Source organism: Sylvia atricapilla, chromosome 5, assembly GCF_009819655.1.
Source record: "Sylvia atricapilla isolate bSylAtr1 chromosome 5, bSylAtr1.pri, whole genome shotgun sequence".
Taxonomy (NCBI): Eukaryota; Metazoa; Chordata; class Aves; order Passeriformes; family Sylviidae; genus Sylvia; species Sylvia atricapilla.
Window position 1 is genome coordinate 7,028,462 of NC_089144.1, and position 20,132 is coordinate 7,048,593.

Consider the following 20,132-nt stretch of genomic DNA (forward strand, 5'->3'; position numbering starts at 1 on the left):
TGTTCTTTTTGCTTTTTGCATCCCTACAAAGGGGTATGGAAACTAGAAAGAGAAAATTACAAAAAGCCAAGGACAACCAGAAGCTTAATAGTCTGACTCAGATAAAATTGCAAAACTATAAAACTTGTTTAGTGTAAAGTTTGACAATAAACAATACAAAATACAGATGAACAGGAATCAGAATGTCCAAAGCCAGGAAACTGTGATGCTGCAGCTTTTACTGAGCTGGAACTGTGAGGTGTATACACTGATGTCAATACATTATTCTGGGTGGTAGAAAGAAAATAGTGAAAGCTGCAAAGGGATCTTATACTGCTGTGAAATCAGATGATAAACTGGCAGCTGAAATCCAATGTCAATAAAAACAAAATAATCCACATGGAAAAAAAATAGCTCTAGCGATAGATATACAGGAATGTACTCTAATTTAGCTATTATCATCTCAGAGAGAGATCTGGAAATCAAACCAGGAATGTTTCAAAGTAAACATCAAGCCAGGGCTCAGTAACTGTCAGAATTGGAAGCAGAATGATACAACAAGTTACTAAGAAAAGAACAGAGAACAAAACAGGAAAAATAAAAGCACACCATTGCAAAGCTACACAAGCCCCAGTATCTACCTTGGCAGTTTTAAAACTGAAAATATACAGTTGAAAAAAAAAATTCAAAAAAATGGAGAAAGGAAGGTCTTATTACTGGAGCACCTCATGAGGACGTGGATATTTGCACACATACACAGTTATGAGCAGCACAAGAAAAGTGAGCCACTGCTTACAAGAACAAAGAACAAAAAATAAAAGGACAAAGAATACAAAATTTACAGACACAAGAAACTCTGAAGACTTTGGTGAGACAACCAAGTGGCTGGAGGCCAAGCAGGGGATGCAGTGTCTTTACCAATAAGTATTTTGAAAGTACAGTGTTAAGAGATTGATAAATTCTTGCTGCCCTTATTAGCTTCCTTCTGTCCAGTACAACAGGATAATGGACTATGGAGAGCTGCCATCTTTTATCTATGCTTTCTAAGCCAATGTCATATGATCATTACTGGACACCCTTCAATACTCACCAATAAGACTTCTGTGAGCTTAGTTGCAAACTCCTGACAAGATCTTTAGTCACTGCTATGACAAGGCAGAAGGATGAAAAATAATGGATTTTAGCATCTGATTAACTACTGTGGAGTTATCAGCAAGCAAACACTTACTCTGAAGCAGATGTGAGATGTCCCTCCTCTCTCATTATGGCAAAACTGCAAATAGTTTTCTTTTAAATTACCTATCTCATCATATGAGATACCAGGCATCATATCTTCTATTTTAACCATCCTGACGTCGAGCATACTTCAGTCTTCTCCACTCTAAACACTCCATCCACTCACCTTGTATCAGGAAGCTCAGGAGCTATCCATACACTTTAAACCAAAAAAATTATGCACATATGTATAAAGCATACACTAAGGATAAAAATTGGTCAAGAAGATGAATGTCTATGAAAACACTATCTATACTGTCCTTGTGCTACTACACAAGCAATGAGGAACAGATTTATTCATATTTTAATTCACATTATATTTAGAAATAAGATTAACTACTTTACAACAAAAGAAGAAGGGCACTCTGGTCTGAACAGTCTAGTCAAGATAAATGGGGGAGAAAAGTAGCTGAAGAAACCTCTGCACAGCAGTTACTTGTATAAGAAAAGGTTTCCTCATCAAAATGTTGAAGATACTTTATCACTGAACACAAGAAGAAAAGAAATGTAATTAAAAGTCCTACACCAATTTGGACGTCAAGTTACTCTGGATGGCAGGCATATTTATCTTGTGTTTTAGGTGATGGCAGGTATTTCTAAATTATTTTTTGTAAGAGGATGAGTAACTGATGAATATCTGTTAATAGGTTTGTGAGAAAAGTGCTGAAGCTTGAGGAAGTGAGCAACACAACTAACTCAACTGGTTCACTAATGTCTTCCTTTAGAAGTTTAATTAATCCATCTGATTAAAGCATGCATTATTGGTAAAAACAAACACTATTTTTTTTTAAACTAAAAAATTAAAAAGCAGCTCAGGGGAAAGCAAAATTAAGGATTTATGCAGATATATATAGCAATATTAAATTCTCCTGCTTCACCTTCCTGGTTAAGGTTCTACCATCCCTCACACATATGAGAACAAAATGGGCTTCTCTTTCTATCTTCAGGTGAATCTATACCTGTTCTTTTTATTTCAGCTAAATTCAGAGCTAATTACAGCTTTTACTCACTTGAAAAGGCATGCTATTACCACTGTAATTATTCAGTTCCTGTGTATTGCCTTTTGATTCACCTCATTAGCCAACCTATAATTTTGCTTCACCAGGCCACAGTGTTTAGTTTCTTGTCCTTGACTCCACCCTCTCCTCATCCTCTATGTCCCTCTTCATCTTCTTTCTTTTTTCTACACTCTTGCTTCTTTTTATAAGTCCAGTAGTCCAGCATCCAATAACACTACTGAAATAGCGAAACAAAATCAACCAACCAACCAACCAGAAACAAAGCAAAACCCAAAAAGCAAATGTAAAAACCACAGTCTAGGTTAATATCCTAAAAATAACAAAAGTACATACATAAAAAAACAAAAGAAAAAGATTTTTGGAAGCTCAAAAATGTTGATGAAATGATGATAGGACTTCTCCCTAGTCTGTGTTGACTTGCTCTGGCCCTTCACTCTCCCGTGCTTGTCTGCTTACCCACACTTCTCAGGGTCTTTTCTAGGGTTGAATCCCTTTCACACCTTTTCCCTTCAGAATCTCTTTCCATCATAAATTGTTTTCATCTGGCTCTGTCAGCTCTCAGCACAACCTAATTCCTGTACACCCTACAGAAATTAAAAAAAATGGAACCAGCATGGAACAAGATTATTTGGTTTTATATTTTCTCTAGTAAGTTTTGTCAATTTCCCCATCATATTTCTAGTTAATTTTTCAGGATTTTTTCAGGGATTAACTATTATTTGAGTTTCTACAGCATGCAGCATAATAAAACTGTGATTGTCTTTGGACACTACCATAGCACCCATGAGAAACAATAACAAGAATCTTGCAAATCTATATGTTTTATAGACATATCAAATTTTTTTCTGATCTTACTAATTTTGAGTGTCCTAAGAAGTCAAAATCTTTGACATGAGCCCAGTCTCATTTTGCTATAGAGGATGTGATATACTCTTGGTGAAAGAATATAACAATGGTAAACTAAGTTATGAATATCTCATTATTCTTTCTAAAATACCTTTATGAAAACCAATGTAAATAGGCTACTGAACAACCTCAGAGACTTTTTTTTTTTTTTGGCTAAGGGTATGGAAAGTGTCATTTTTTTAAAATGTTAATGACTCCAGCAGCAACAGTCCATTTCCAGAAAAGATCTTTATTCGTGATTATATCTGCAGCTCTGCTACTGAATGTCTACCAGAAAATGGTAACTGTGCAATCTATACCTGAAACAGATATCAGTACCACTCTGCTGAGATCAATGATTAAATACTTTGGTAAATGCAGAATCCTTACAAAATATATTAAAAACCCACAAAAATTTGGTTTCAGTAGCTACTGATAATCCTACAGAAAACAGGAGAGGACTTGAGAGGTAGTTATACCTTATTTCTCTCAAAATGTCTATGACTGTTCTTAATGCAACCCTTATAAGCTACTGTTTATCTTTCCTTACTCAGCTGCTGTGCCTCTGCAGCAAAATGAAATTCTGGTGTGATGATAGAACATCCTATTAATGAAAGTATTATGGACACAGATGGCTATCAAGGCTGCAGATTGCTGAACACCATGACCGTAGCTGATTTTCTAGATGATATCTTACAGTATTTAGAGTCAACAAAACTGGGACACAAATAACTTGGTATAAAGCATACTCAGGTAGTCAGTGGAAGCTTTTTCTGTTCAAATCAGGGCATGCAAAGGATATAGAAAAGAGAGGAAGAGGGTAAGGAGAGCGAAAAGACTGTCTACCCCATTTCCATTCTCATGAATAATTTTTTTTCTACTGGTAAAATCTTTTTACAACCGTTCAGCTGGATTCAGCTTTACATCATAAATGTACAATCCAGGAAAGCAAAAAATAAATTTCTTAATCCAAATTTTAAATAAATTCTGCTAATAATCCAGTTTTTACATACATTTGAGTATTCTCACTAATATTCTCAAAATTTTCTTAAGCTTCACTTTCACAGACATCACAAGAAATTTATACTGCTTTAATTTCAATCTTTACCTCTTTTTTTTCTTTATGCTTATCATTTGTGTATATATATATATATATATATATATACTCTGATGAATTTTCATAATGGATAGCCTGTGCATATCACATTATCATATACAACTTTTCTGCAATTTTTCATTTACATTCAAATATCATATTCCACTCTTTTTCAGTACTGAAAATCTTGACATTTTATGTTATGGGAAAATAAAAAGCAACATGTTATACATGGGAAATACTATATGTAGGCACAGGATTCTTAGGAATTGAAAATTTGAATCTTGAATATTGAGCAAATTAACATTCAAGTGAAAATCCATAATTTTGAAGAATATTCCAAAATTAGATTGAGTACTGAAGTTAGCAGGAGCACTGTAACAGGACGTCACACCTCTAAATCTCATCATATTATGATATGAATTCAAAGATCAAAGGAATGCTATTTTTCATTATTTTAGTTGGTAAACTCAACACAAAATAAGTTAAAAAACAAATAGAACCACCATGTTATGCTAACAGTCCACAGTAAAATATATATTAAAAAAAATCAGAGTACAAGAAAAATCCAAAGTAAACTGAGAAGCAATTAGTCTTTCTCATATAGAATTTTCTGCAGCAGGTTATTAGTAGATTACAGTGGAAAAATACACTAAAGCAATTGTTATATAAAATTTGCAAAAAAGGGAAACCATTTACACAAAGAATTTCAAATTACTCTTACAGGAACCTGAACATCTTCAAATTTCTTTCTTACAGGAAGCTTGTCACTGCACAGATCCTTTTTTTTTTTTTTTTTTTTTTAATATATCTTGCAATCTAAAAGAGTACTGATCCGGTAAATTCAAGTTCAAGGAAACGGGTTCATTAGCTTCAATAGTGTTCTTAATTTGACTAAGAGGTTAAAGTATGTGAACCTTAAATTATGAGAATATCAAAATAGGAATCATGTCTCTCTGTCTGGGAAGGCCATTTTATTAATTCTATCATAGGATCTGGACTCATGGTCATGTTCCAGATATAGTCATCAACATCTGAAAGAGAAGCAAAAATTACTTCAAGCACAGAAACCTTTCCATAATCTTTATTTGCACACTGAACACAATGTCATTTTAGAATTTCCTACACAAAGAACTGGCACCACTTAATTCATAATAAATTAGTTTAGCCATTGTAATAGATGGATGGGCTCTTACACTGGTTTAAACCTGACTTGAGTCCTCTGGCTTGTCCTGGAAACTACTCTCATGGGTATAATTACCAGCTTAGGACAATTACAACTGCTAGGTAACTTTGTACAACAGTGAGGGTTTTCTACCTGCAAATTCATCCTTGACCAGGAAAGTAATATTGAAGCAGGAGCACTAAATGTTGGGGAAGAATTTTGTGTTTTGGCCTTTCAGCTTCTAATTTATTCACTACAATGCCACATAATAATATAAATATAAAGGGATTTCCTATTTTATATATATATATACATTATATATATATATATATATATATATATGTGATAGAGATAAATATAAAAATACCATGCAATTACCAGAAAATAAAATCTCATGCTATGCACAGCACCTAAAGAACTGAAGGCAACCTGATACTCAGCATATATATTTTGTTTCCAAAATACATTACCCAGAGGGTTCTAAACTGTGTAAAGAAGTTCAGAATTACTCAGGTTGCCTTAAAAAACAAGAGGCAGGGCAAATTCCATGAAAAGTGTGGCATGCAGTGTTCCACATGACATCCCCTGGATCCTCTTGTCCAGCCCAGGATGACTGTCAGCCACTGGCACATCAGAGGCCCCACCTGGAGGGGACAGCCCCAGGAGACCAAAGCAGATAAAAGCAGTTGCACAAAGGCACACATGGGCAAGGCCCAGCATTTAGATTTTACAGTAGTTATAATTCTGTTGGAATTCAAGAGTTGATCATTAATCTTTCTCTGTCACTCCCACCCTCTCTCTGTTCTCCTAATTTCCTCCTATTGAAATTCTGGGTAACCTAAAGTTGGATGAGTTAGAGGTTTCTAAGGCAATGCTATGCAAAATGCTTTATTTTGATTGCATATTTGCTTTAAAATTTGCCAAGTACCCTTATTTTCTAAAGTTTGACAGTAAAACTTTGTTGCACAACTTCCTGAGAATGTCATGTTTCTCCTCTGCCCCTGCCTCAGGGTATAAAAAACCTAAACCCCATTTAAGGGACTCATCAAGCAAGTCTGGGGCTTAACACCAATAAATGCAGATAATGCAGTTCATATCACTGGTAAAGGAAGAGAACACTAACTCAGCACTATTTAGTGTAGGATGGCGAAATCACAAAAAATTAAAGTGTGACGTGAATTCAAATGAACAGAGGTCAGGTAGTTAAAATATTCATACAGACCAAGACTTCCACTTCTGACATGTGGCAAATGCAGAATTGAAAAACTCAGTTCATTAGCATAAAGAGTCTAAGAATGGCTCTTCAGGAAATGCATTTTCTAACAGTGAAGACCTACCAAGCTTTTTTAAACCCAAATGTCCTCCTGCCCCAAGACTGTGAGGCAGTTTATCTGCCTGCTGCCCACCACTTCAACCAGGAGCTTCTAACATTCACATTGAACTTATTAAGCAGGCTGCCTGCAGCTGCAAATTAAAATTCAGATAGAATCTATACAAGAATGCAGATTCAAAGAGACAGACACATTCGTGGGAGTTTCTGAACTTCTCTGAGATGAAATACACAGAGAAAACCTTGACATTATTAGCTAAAACACAGTATGTTCCCGATCCAGTTTCAAAAAGCCAGATCACAATACAGTTGGGTTCCAGGCCCTTTGTGGACAGCATGGTTTGTCTTCTGAAGGAAGATAAAACTTTAGCTGGGAACAAACTGCTGATGCTCTTCAGACAGGCAACAGGCCCTTCTGGAGGAATCCCATCAGGTGTCACCCCACATAAACACACAGTAAGCCAGAGGGGGACGTGTCAGTGACACTGAATCGAGTTAATTTATATTTTGGGCAGGGCAGGGCTATGCTGTGACCTACACTCCACAGCCTTCTTTTCCTTCTTCCAAGGCTGGCATTTCCCTTGGCTTTATACTTATATATAATCATTAGACTTCCAAAACTTACATCAAAATTCCGACTTAAGGCTGTTAAAGCAAGAGTGTCAATACTGCATCTAGGGTAACTACTTACTTTTAAAAAGCTGCTCAGAATTCGTCAATATTCTTAGCAAGCCCTCAATGTTTTATGCTTGACAAAATTAAAAATTCATGCGAAGCTGAAGACTGAAATTTAAAATATGCTTGCTGCTCTGTGCAGAAGACATCTACCCTACCAAAGAAAGCTTTTTCTTGAATTGTTTTAATCTGTATTACATATACCCCAGACCATAAACTTTAAAAATACAATTAAAAAAAAAAAAGAAAATATTATTCTCAAGGTCAGGAGGACTGAATCTTCCAGTCTTGTAGACTGTTACATGATATAATTGGAGAGAAAACAGGTCATCATTTCCATTGGCTGTTGTTATTGTAATGCTGCTGCTAGTTAGTGCACCAAAACATTCCCATACAACTGAAAAAAAAAACCCAATTAATGAACCTTTCCTTCTTTAAAAAAAAAAAATCAAACTCCAAATCAGTTCTATTCTTTATTTGAAACACTTAATTTTTTTTTTTCTATCCCAAATAAGAATTGATTTTTCCTTTGTGATGCACAGTCTAGACGGATACATCTTCCTTTATATTCAGTTGGGGCCGAACCTTGCCCTCTCAAAAGGGATGAGCATGGGTGGAATTTCTGTGTGTATGCTCTTCTCAGAGGGATGCTAGGTGAAACCCTGAAATTCTCAAAAGACATACTCTCAAACAAGTGGATGAAATTCTGCTTTTCCCCCCTCTACCTCATCTGAGAGTACAACGAGCTTGGTGGGCTTTCCTCCTTTTCCTATTCCCTGGAATCTGCATAATTAACAAAAAGAAGCAGCTACATATCGTTATGGCCTTGTATCACCAATGATGTCTATCATTAGACTGCAAGACCTTTCAGTCTAGGACTGTGTGAAACTGGCTTACGAATTACCTTTCATGTCTGTCATACCGTAAAAAAAAACACAGCAGCAAAACATAAGTAAAACAAGTTAGAGAAATAAAAAATAAAGACGTATTAATGTTTACTTCTAATATGAAAATGTCAGTTTTTATGACACAAATATTTTTTTCTTCCTCCAATATGACCTCATCCCATAACTGCTGGAGAAGCACAACTCCTTTGTATTGCCATAAATATGTGGCTTTCTAAGATTCTGTCTTCAAAAAAGATATTTTCCCTGAATCAGCACTGTGCAGACTATTCTGAAAGAGATATACAGAAATGCCTAGCACTAACTACTCTGTCTCAGGGACTGAGTATAGTAGTGCTATTAATGTTGTCACTAATTTTGCAATCAATTTTAAGATTTTCTAGGACTCTTCTGACACATCATCTATCATCACAGATATTAAAGCTAAGGTAAGTTAAAAATAAAGTGGCACATAGCTTTAAAATGCCATTTCTAACCATGTTATAGCCTTTCTTGTTTCACTTTTATGAAACATTTTTTTTTGGTGTTGTTTATAGCTCTTTCCACTTAATAGGATTACTGGCGGGGGGAATATTCCTTGACCATGCTACTTTCACATATTGTCTGAAATGTCATTTTAGCTGTAGTTAGGTCTCATTCATTGATGGCAGGGGTATTTACAAAGGTTCATCTCTCTATATTCCCTTGCACTCACTGTTGCCCTAGACAAACATGTTGCCCTAACAGAAGCCCACCTTCACACATGAATAATTTTGAAAGTTTCTCTTTTCCCACTCTTCTGGAGATAACTGAAAGGTAGGATGACAACCAGAGGGGGTAATATAAACATATTACATTTTTTCTTTAAACTGCCTCTAATCAGTGAAGACAGTGGCTTTTCCAGAAGGCAATCTGAGCAGCTGATGGCCTGAAATGTTTACACACATTACATTCAAGCAGAAAACCTATCTGCTAGTCATCCTATGTTCTCTTTAATGCCATAAAAGAAAAAGGGACAAGCTCTCAGAAGTGATTCCGATGTTGACACTAAGTGATCTCTGAAATGCCCATTGCAGCCCCCTGTCTGGGAGAGCTTACAGTGACCAAACTCCTGAATTTAGGAACGTCATGTTGACCTATTGCCTGAAGTTAGGTAATGAATCAGGCTGCAATCAGACTGCTGTGGTGGTTGATAGTGCCCTGCCGCAAGATATCAGGCACAGAAAACTCTACCCAGTGATTCAGTGCATGCTTATGCTAATGCATAATACATTCTCTAGTTATTTTGTCCAGTCCAATTTAAAATGTCTGTAGTAATTAGGCTTCTAGTCACTTCCTCACTAAATTGTTCCACAGTCTAATGTCACATAACCTCTAACCATTTTTCTGTGCTGAAACTGCCATCAGAGCACATAGATGAAAGAGGATTAGACTGCATGGCTGACTGCATAGGAATGTCAAGGAAGTAAAGGAAACGAAGCTGTTAGCATTGATGAACTAATGCATCCAATCACACATCAGGAGGCTGAAGGTGTTGTCTTTCAGATGAAATGTGAAAGCAAGGCACTAAGCATTAGAGGCAATTAAAGTTCTCTCAGCACTCTTTGCACAGTATCAGTGCTAACACCTGGTTCCTGGCCACATTCCAGCTCACATAAATATTTCTGCTTTCCTAAATATTTCCTTGCCTTGTAATTTAAAAAGGCAGCCATCTCTTGACTTGAAATAGTATCTTGATGCCAGGTTTAACCTCGAAGTATGATATTTATAAGTAAAAAGTATTTCCGGGTCTTTGTTATAGGTTCAAGAAGTATTTAATTTTCAATGACATTTTATTCACTCTTATCCTGGCATTATTTCCCTTACCACAAACCTGTACTGTGCCTGACTTGTAAGCTGTGATCAGTGCTCACAGATCAGTGCTCTCTGCTACTTGACTGCTATGAATGAATTGTTCTCTGGAAAAGACTAACATTTTTCAAAATCCTGGTGGGCATCTTTATGCCAAGTCCAGTCATCAAATCATGGAATCATTGAATATCTCAAGCTGGAAGGGACCCGTAAGGAACATCAAGTCCAATCCCTGCTCCTCTCAGGATGAAGAGACCAATTATGCTTCATCTGTTGGATGGATCACCACCTCTAACATTAAAAAGAAAAGAAGGACAGTCATAGTGGGTGACTAACTTCTGAGGGGAACTGAGGGCCCCATATGTTGACCGGATTCATCCCACATAGAGGTCAGCTGCTCCCTGGGGCCCGGGTATAGGATATCAGTGAGAGACTTCCTGGGCTGATTCAGCCCTCTGATTACTACCCACTGCTGATACTCCAGGCTGGCTGCAATGAGATTGAAAAGAGAAGCATCACGGCAAATAAAAGCAATTTTAGGGCACTGGGTCAAGTGATTGATAGGGCAGGAGAGCAGGTAGTGTTCTGCTCAGTCCCTTTGGTGGCAGAGAAAAATGATGAAAGGAATAGCCCATATTACCAACAAGTGGCTCAAGGGTTGGTATCATCAGCAGACTTTTCGGTTCTTTGTTCAATTTTTATGACACCTGGCCTGCTGGAACCAGATGGGCTCCATCTCTCTGCTAAGGGCACAAGGATTTTAGCTCATGAACTGGCAGAACTCGTTGAGAGGGCCTTAAACTATGTTTGAAGGGGGAAGGGGATGCAGCTGGGCTGTCTGGAAGCAGGCCTAAGGGTGGTAAGGCTGAGTTAGGGGTGAAATCAGTAACCCAGCTGAGGTGCATGGTATACCAATGCACGCAGCATGGATAACAAACAAGAGGAGCTGGAAACCATGGTGCAACAGCAGAGCTATGATGGAAACATAGTGGGATGGCTCCATGGCTGGAGCACTGCATGTGATGGCTACAAGATCTTCAGAAGGGAAAGTAAAGGGAGAAGAGGTGGAGGGGTGGCCCTTTATATTAGGGAGGCTTTTGATGCCATAGGTATTGAAAATGATGACACTGAGATTGAATGCCTATGGGTAAGGATTAAGGGGAAAGCCAACAAGGCTGACATCCTACTGGGAGTCTGTTATTGTCCACCCAACCAGGAAGAAGAGGTGGACAATTTATTCTATAAGCAGCTGGAGAATGTTTCAAGATCAGCCCTTGTTCTTGTGACTTTAACCTACCAGACATCTGCTGGGAACTTAATACAGCAGAAAAGCGGCAGTCCAGGAAAGAGAAGTTTTACAAGTCTATGGAGGACAACTTTTTGACACAGGTGGTCAGTGAACCCACCAGTGGAAGGACTATGTTAGACCTGTTGTTGGCAAATAGAGATGGGCTGGTGGGACATGTGGTGGTTACAGGCCGCTTGAGGAACAGTGCTCATGCAATTATAGAGTTCTTGATATTTGGTGAAATCAGAAGGAACTTTTACACTTTTAATAAAGCATAAAAGTTATTATATAAGTCTTATAAGAAGACTTTTACATTAGACTTCCAGAGGGAAGACTTTGGCCTATTTAGGAGACTTATTCAGAGTTCTATGGGAAGCAGTTCTCAAAACCAAAGGATTCCAGGAAATATGGTCGTGCTTCAAAACAGAAATCTCGGGGGCACAGGAACAGGCTGTCCCTGTGTGCTAAAAGATGAGTTGATGAGATGAACATCCATCCTGGATGGGCAACAAGGTTTCGAAGGAACTTAGGAATAAAAAGAGGATGTATCACCTTTGGAAGCTGGGTCAGGTCTCTCACGAGACTGCTAGAGCATGTAGGAAAAAAATATTTGGGAGGCCAAAGCTCAGTTCGAACTTAATTTGGCAACTTTCGTAAGGAATAATAAAAAATGTTTTTACAAATATATTAATGGCAAAAAGAAGACTAAGACCAACCTTTATTCTCTACTGGATGTGGGAGGGAACTTAGTAACTGCAAATGAGAAGGCAGAAGTGCTTAACACATTTTTTGCTTTAGTCTTTAGTGTGAAGACGGCTTGTCCTCAGGGCAGCTGCCCCCCTGGGTAGGTAGATGGTGTCAGGGAGCAGAATGGTGCCCCTGTTATCCAGGAGGAAGCAGTCAGAGAACTGCTGAGCTGCTTGGATGTTCATCAATCTATGGGACCAGATGGGATCCAACCCAGGGTGATGAGGGAGCTGGCAGATGAACTTGTGAAGCTGCTCTCCATCATTTACAATCAGTCCTGACTCACTGGTGAGGTTCTAGGTGACTGGAAGCTGCCCAACGTGACACCCATTGACAAGAAGGGTGGGAAGGAGGATCCTGATAATTATAGGCCAGTTAACCTGACCTCACTACCCAGAAAGGTAATGGAGCAGTTTATGCTGAGTGCCATCACACAGAACTTACAGGATGGCCAGGGTCTCAGGCCCAGCCAGCATAGGCTTAGGAGAGGTAGGTCGTGTTTGACCAACTTGATCTCTTTTTATGAGCAGGTGACCTGCCTGGTGGATGCAGGGAAGGTTGTCAATATTGTGTACTTGGAGTGCAGCAAGGCCTTTGACAGTGTCTCCCACAGCACACCCCTGGATAAGCTGGCAGCCCATGGCTTGGACAGGAGCACTCTGTGCTGGGTTAGGAACTGGCTGGGCCCAGAGAATGGTGGGGAATGGTGCTGCATCCAGCTGGGGACAGTCACCAGTGGTATCCCTCAGGGGTCTGTGCTGGGGGCAGCTCTGTTCAATATTTTCATTGACGACATGGATGAGGGTACTGAGTCTTTCATTAGTAAATCTGCAGATGACTAAGATGGGAGCGTGTGTTGACCTTTTGGAAGGTAGGATGGCTCTGTAGAGAGATCTGGAACTGTTAGATAGATAGAGTCCAGTAGGATGAAGTTTAATAAGTCTAAGTGCTGAGTCCTGCATTTTGGCCACAATAACCCCCTGCAGTGTTATAGGCTGGGGATGGTGTGGCTGGATAGTGCCCAGACACAAAGGGACCTGTGGGCACTGGTGACACCAGCAGAACATTAGCCAGAAGTGTGCCCAGGTGGCCAGGAAGGCAAATGGCATTCCTGGACTCAGCACTGGTCAGACCACACCTCAAGTTCTGTGTCCAGTTCTGGCCCCTCAGTTTAGGGAGGACATTGGGACACTTGAGCACATCCAGAGGAGACAACAAAGCTGGTGAAGGGCTTGGAACACAAACCATATGAGGAACGACTGAGGAAGCTGGGGTTGTTCAGCCTGGAGAAAAGGAGACACAGAGGTGACCTTGTCACTCTCTATAACTTCCTGAAGGGTGGCTGTAGACAGCTGGGGGTTGGTCTCTCTTCCAACCTAGTGATTCTGTCACCAAGAGCATTGTCCAAATACTCCTTGATGTTTGGTGCTGTGACCATTTCCCAGGGAAACCAGTTTCATCGCCTGATGACACTCTCAGTGAAAACCTTTTCAAAATGTCCAATATGACCTTCCCTTGATGCTGTTTCATTCCATTTCCTTGGGTCCTAATACTAGTCATCAAAGAGAGGGGATCTCCCCATCTGCTGCCCATCTTGGAGTTGTAGACTGAGATGAGGCCACCCCTCAGACTTCTCCAAGGTGAAAAAATTGACTTCAGTTGCCTCTTGTTAAGTCAAGACATTTCATTACCTTGGTCACTCCCCTCTGAACTCACTGTAACAGTGTGATGTCCATCTTATATTGGACTCAAAATTGCCACAGTACTCAAGATGGGGCCTCAGTTGTTTGAGTTTAGGTATCAAATATTTCAGAACATACTGAAGTCCTTACCTACCCTTCTTCATTAAAGTATTCCTTTAGGGTAGTTATCAATCTGTGTGCTACAATCCTAAGCAGGGGTTTGAGTTTATCTTTCATTGCTTGCTTTGTTTTGATGCCATGTGTTTGGTATTCTTTTTATGGATTCTCACTCAAGAGGGAAAACCTAACTTTCCTCCCTGTATTTCTTGCAGAGACATCTTCATTATCATTGATGGTGCTGCTACTGATATGTTCCATTTAATACTGCTCAATTTCTACCTTGGGGTTGAACAGCATTTCTTCCCCAGCAGCACTTCAGTCTCTGACACTTGACATCCATGACCAAAGAGAACAAAGATACCCAATGTGAACATGTTTACATGATTTTACTATGTTTGCGATATTATTGAGATAAGAAATTTCATTCAACTTCTTTTGGAATGTTACATATTGTCCCTAGTTTGGAGCTCAAAGCAAAGTAACTGGAATGAAACTTGTTGTGCATTTCCAAATGAAAAGTGATCTGCAGGGTGGAAATTGTCAGACTATGTCTGTACCATGCATAGGAAAGGGAAGCTCATGAGTAACAGAAAAAATTTTACTTCCATATCAGTAACTAGGAAAACATACAGTTCTGATAGAATTGTCTAGAGGTAGTTTAAAGAAAAGAAAGCCATGTACATGCTCTGGTGCATCTATAAGTGCAGATGCATTTGTGAGAGGTGGGATGAAGAAAGGAAGAAAAGAATTATTTCTTCAAGCCATGTTCGAAAGCATGGTTGATATGCATACTAGTTTTCTTTTTGGCTTTACTTGTTATTTTAAAGATATATTTTTTAAATGCAATGAAGTAAAATGTATAATTAGAGTGAAGGAAGATTTGAAATATCTGCAATAAAGTCATGCTAAAATAACATAAATATTACAATAACAAACATAATAATTATTCTAAAAGCAAACATTCTCATTTTTTTAAAATATAGTTCTCTTTTCTTCTTTCTTTTGGTCCCTATAATACATCTAAGATTCTTTAGAATGATGAAGCTCTCCAGTTATTAAGCAGTTTTGTTTGAAGTGCATGACCTAGGATTTTATTAATGATCACTTTTGACCCCTACACCTCCCTATAGAGTCCCAGAGATAATAAGAAGAGCAGGGAATTATTGATTGAAACTAATGTGGCTTCCTTGTAGATCCTGAGTGTCTATGTTAAACAAAATCAATCAGTGCCAGCTGAATAGCATGTTAATCATAATGTTTGAACAACTTATATGCACTAGCATCCCATAGAAACCAATACTGCTGCAATGCTTGCAAAAGAAATTAAATATTACTAAAACCTTAAGATATAAAAAAACCAACCAAACAAAAAACCCGATCAAACCACACTTTGATTTGTAAGAAAAGTTGTCTGAACACTTTGAATTTAGTTACCTGAGCTACAACTGTCCAAATTTAAGATTTTTGGATATTTGGATTGATCTCCTGGCATTTCTCATAGCACTTAGTGGACATCATAATAACCAATACTCAAGACCATAAGAATCTTCCAATCACCGAATTCAGGTAAACAAATTAATGATTGCCTTATTAATTTTCTCAAGCAAATAAACTAATTCTCTCATGTCTCTTTTCCTCTCATCAACTGTTTCTATTTCCTGAACGAAACTGCAGTTTATTTTTTTACCTATAAATACATATTGGACATAAGTATTGGAATTATTGAACATTTGAAAGTTCTTTGCACACCTCTCAGGATAGTGTCCTTGCATTCCATGAAAGGATTTGGCATAACAAATCTTATTTTCAGATTTATACAATTCTTGTGAAAGAACGCAAATCATGGGTGCATCTGTACATAAACTTTTATCAAAGATTTTTCATCACTTGTTTTAAAACAAATTTAAATTAGCAAAGATGCCATACAAAACTGAAGAATAATTGGTATCTTCCAATCTCTCACTGGTTCCAGCTTAAAAACTGATGAAGCTTAACTGACACACAGGGAAATTACACTGGTGATAAACCAGATGCTATGGTGAAATAAAATATCTTATCAAACTAATGCAACTGAGGTCATTGCAATGGAATTTGATCTCAAAATGGGACTAGGGAACACCGGTTGCAAATAAAAATAATATAATAAAAAGTGCAGGCAAACTGCTGCCATAATATCACAAACCCTACACTCATGAATAAAAATTACATCGTAACCAAACATACCAAATATACATCATGACTCTGTGGGTGTGGAAATGAAGCAATCAACACTAAATCAAGCTTTAAATCAGGGTGAATATCGATGCCTTTTTTTCAGAATACATTAGCAATCTGCCATAGTTAAAAACTGCTAGAAAAAAAATAATTAAATCAATCCTCTCCATCACATGGAAATATTTCAAGAAAATCTCTGTTCTTCATGTACTGCTCAGACCAAGTTCTAAATATTGTATTTCCATTTCTAAGAATTCCAGTTTTCTCTATCTGACATTCACTGTGTTTCCTTTCTTAGGAAAAGACCATCGGTGATGCAGCAGTGGAAAGCAGAGTGGATTTTGATAATCAACACAGGAGTTACTCTAAGAGCTATGTTGACAAGCTCAATCTCATCCAATGTTTGTAAGGTTTAAGAGTCCTTAAATTACCTACTCCTTTCGCTGCAAAAATTGACACTTGCATTTCAAAGCTCCAGGAAATATACTACACAACCAAATATATGCTAAGGTACTTCTCTCCATAGAACAAATGGTAGCCAGGAACAATACAGTGCATTTTAAGGTTTTAAAGACTACCAGCTTTGATATTGAATTCTTAAACCACCCTCTTGCCAGAAGATGAAACCAAATTTTAGCTAATATTTTCTCACTATTGGTTAGCAGGTCACATTTACTATGCCTGCTACCTTCACATATGACTTTGCATTAAAGATCTAAGGCCTACCTTCACTTTAAAAATATTTTCTTCAAAATCAAGATTATATAAAGAAAAGAATGAAAATAACTTAATTTTTGTGGGATTTTTTTTTTATAGCAAAAATGAAATTTCAAATAGCAATTAAATACTTAACATCAACTACAATATAAACGAAGAAAAATTTGCAAAACTACATTCTTCATCATATTTAAGAAAGCTCAGAGAAGGATTTATTTGCTTGTTTGAAAAATGGGATTCTTTTTTGTAAAAAAAACCAACCCAGCAATTATGTTTGTTTGCTACATTCCTAAACCAGCAGTGTTTGACTTAATATTGGAGACAAAACCAGCCTTCTCCTACATAATTTTATGTAGTGTTCATGTCATGTTCAGAATAAAGCACTAAGTAGCTTTGTTTGAAAAAAATTATTCTAGAAATGGTGTATAAAAATATGGAAAAGTTCAGTGTTCACTCTTTATACTGAACCTGGTAAATTCAGATGAATACTTGTCAATCAGTGGCCAATTTCTCTGCCAGCTTTACTTGCAAGTAAGAAACAAGATAAAGTGTATATTTTATTCTTTCCTAAATAATTATGTCAAGGGTATGTAAAACAATTCTTTTTAACTTCATTCATGACAAAAACCTACAAATCAAGGGTTTGACATTTGCCTTCATTTTAGTCTAGAAACTCAATATACCAGTCTAGGTACCACTAATCTGTTTGAGCTCTGTTTAGAAAACATCCCCAACAGGGGTCAGGAAAATAAAGTAGCATGTATATGCTGCATATCTTGTAGTTATTCTTAGCAAAGGGCTCAACATCCTGATTATAAACATTTCACAAAATAATAAAGAACCATGTTATTATTAATATCTTAATATGTCACAGAATCAAAGGATACCAGGTTGGAAGGAAACCTCAAGGATCACATTGTCCAACTTTTTTAGGCAAAAATGCCAGTCTAGATGAAATGGCCCAGCACCCTCTCCAAATGAATCTTAAATGTACAATACCAGGGAATCCACCAGTTCCCTGGGGTGTTCCAAAGGCTGAACTTTCTCATTTTGAAAAAAAATTATCATTTTGTGTCTAATTGAAATATCCCCAGGAGAAACTTGTACCCATTATCCCTCATCTTTTCCATGTGACTCCTTGTCAGTCTTTAAAAAAAAATTCTAAGAAAAATAGTATTTAGACACAAACATTAAAGGGAAGTTTTATTTTCCAATTGATGAACTTCCCATCTATTTTTCAAACATGAAGTATTACAAAAAGAACCTTCTCTGACTACATGATACCATTGATGCTGTCATCCAGTTCTCTATTTTCATAAAATTATATTCAAGCCCATTGAAAGCACAAGCAGAATTTGAAAGAGACTTTCTTTGTGAGTTTTTCCCAAAAAATAAGTAAAGAAAGAAAAAATATTTTCAAATGCCAAATTGACTCAAAGCCTCCATATTTTGAAAACAACCTAATGTAACAATTGAAGCACAAGATGCAGTCATGTCTTAGTGACATGTACATTCCAGCTAAGTTTCATCTTAAGACACTCACAGGTGTCTCGAGGTAAGGCAGACAAACAGCGTGTAACAGAGAGTGATACATCAGACTTATCTTGGGCAGTTATGATGAGATAAATTACTCTGAGAAGGTGCCTTTTGCTCCTTATTTGGTATAAAGAAAAACTGCTACCTTTGGATACCCAAGTTACAGTAAATCAATCTAACCATAGGCCAAAACTGACTGAGAAAAAATTATGCTTTGTTTCCATCATCCCACCAGGTGCAAAACTTTTTTTTTTTTTCTTGCATAGAACTTTGTTGTTTTAAAAATAGGAAACGCATGTTGAATATTTTAACTGGTAGCAAGCATTTTTCCTAAAGTTGCAACTATAAGTGACACAATCAAATCATTCCTTTCTTAAGCAATTGCATCTTAGGATCTTACAATAAAACATGGAAGGAGAACTACTGGATATAGTATTATATTATGAAAGAGACAGATTAGGAACTATCTTACAGAGTACTAAAAACAGTGAAAGAAAAATGCAAAAATAGAATGTGCATGATGTTCTATATTTAGCTTTGTGGGTTGGCTCTGAAATCTCCTTTTGAGCTGTCTTTTTTGATAATCACTGGTATGACCAAATTCTCAAGCAACAGTGGTGTATCCTCCAAAATATTTTTATCTGAAGACTCAAACCAGCCAGTATTCAAAACCAATGCATGAATTTATTATAGTTTAATACATAAGCATGTTTTTCTTTTTTTTCTTTTTTTTTTTTTTTTTTACTTTTGCCAATGGAGGCTAGATCAAGACATACAATTTTACAACACTATTTTTAATTTGTCTCCAATTTCATTTTTAATATTAATGCTTGCTAAAAGCCTTGCAAGCCTCTCTTGAAGACTCTCCCACTGTTAATTTAACAGAGAATTTCAGCTGTCTCAAAAAATTCTTTCAAAGCGAAACATTTTCATACCTCCCTGTATGTGAGCAGTTTTCCAGCTACATAGATGCTATCAGTGCATCTGCAGTGAATCATTCAGAATATCATTTTAAAGAGAGAAAAAAATACTGGACATGTGATGTACATTCAGATACTGTATTCCAATTATAGCATCAGTGCTTTCTTCAGCAACATTAAATATCACACAGGAGCAGTCACATTAGCCTCCCAGTGGCAAAAGACCTTTGAGGCTTTCTTGCTGCATTTTTTTTTTTTATGTTTTAAGGAATAAAAAGTAGGGAAAAAATAATTCCATTTCACTGCTGATCCTGTAATCACATGCAGAATATAACAGTACCATGCCTTTCACATTTGACTGCATATCAAATTAAAACAAAAGTGAAATTTCCAATTAAAAATAATGTAATTGCAACATCTATACTATTAGTCAGTATTACCTTTTGGGTGAATTTCAATGCTATTGCCATTGTGAGTCGGTACAACATGAAAATGCATTCTATAGAGTTTACTGTTCTATGTTTTTTTAATGAGACAGCACTCTTGCATTGGCAGAAACTGATTGAATATATTTTTGCTTCTTACCATCGACACACGCTGGCCTTGCTCTTGTTGTGCCGGCAATCTGTCCTTTTTTACATGCACAGCGAGCTGTTTGTCGGGCTATAGTCCTTCGGGGCTGGCTGCTATCTCTGTCCAAAGTGACAATCTCACACGTACCTGCAGCCAGGTGACCTGGAAAAAAACCA

The 20,132-nt window shown here is 37.2% G+C and overlaps 1 protein-coding gene across 1 annotated transcript in view; it reads right to left on the reverse strand.

The window, feature by feature from the left end:
* The window catches only part of TAFA5 (TAFA chemokine like family member 5), a 336,033-nt gene that overhangs the window by 86,580 nt on the left and 229,321 nt on the right, over positions 1–20,132 (reverse strand). The window contains 1 exon segment of the mRNA XM_066319083.1: positions 19,969–20,118. Coding sequence (XP_066175180.1) covers positions 19,969–20,118 — 150 coding nt within the window.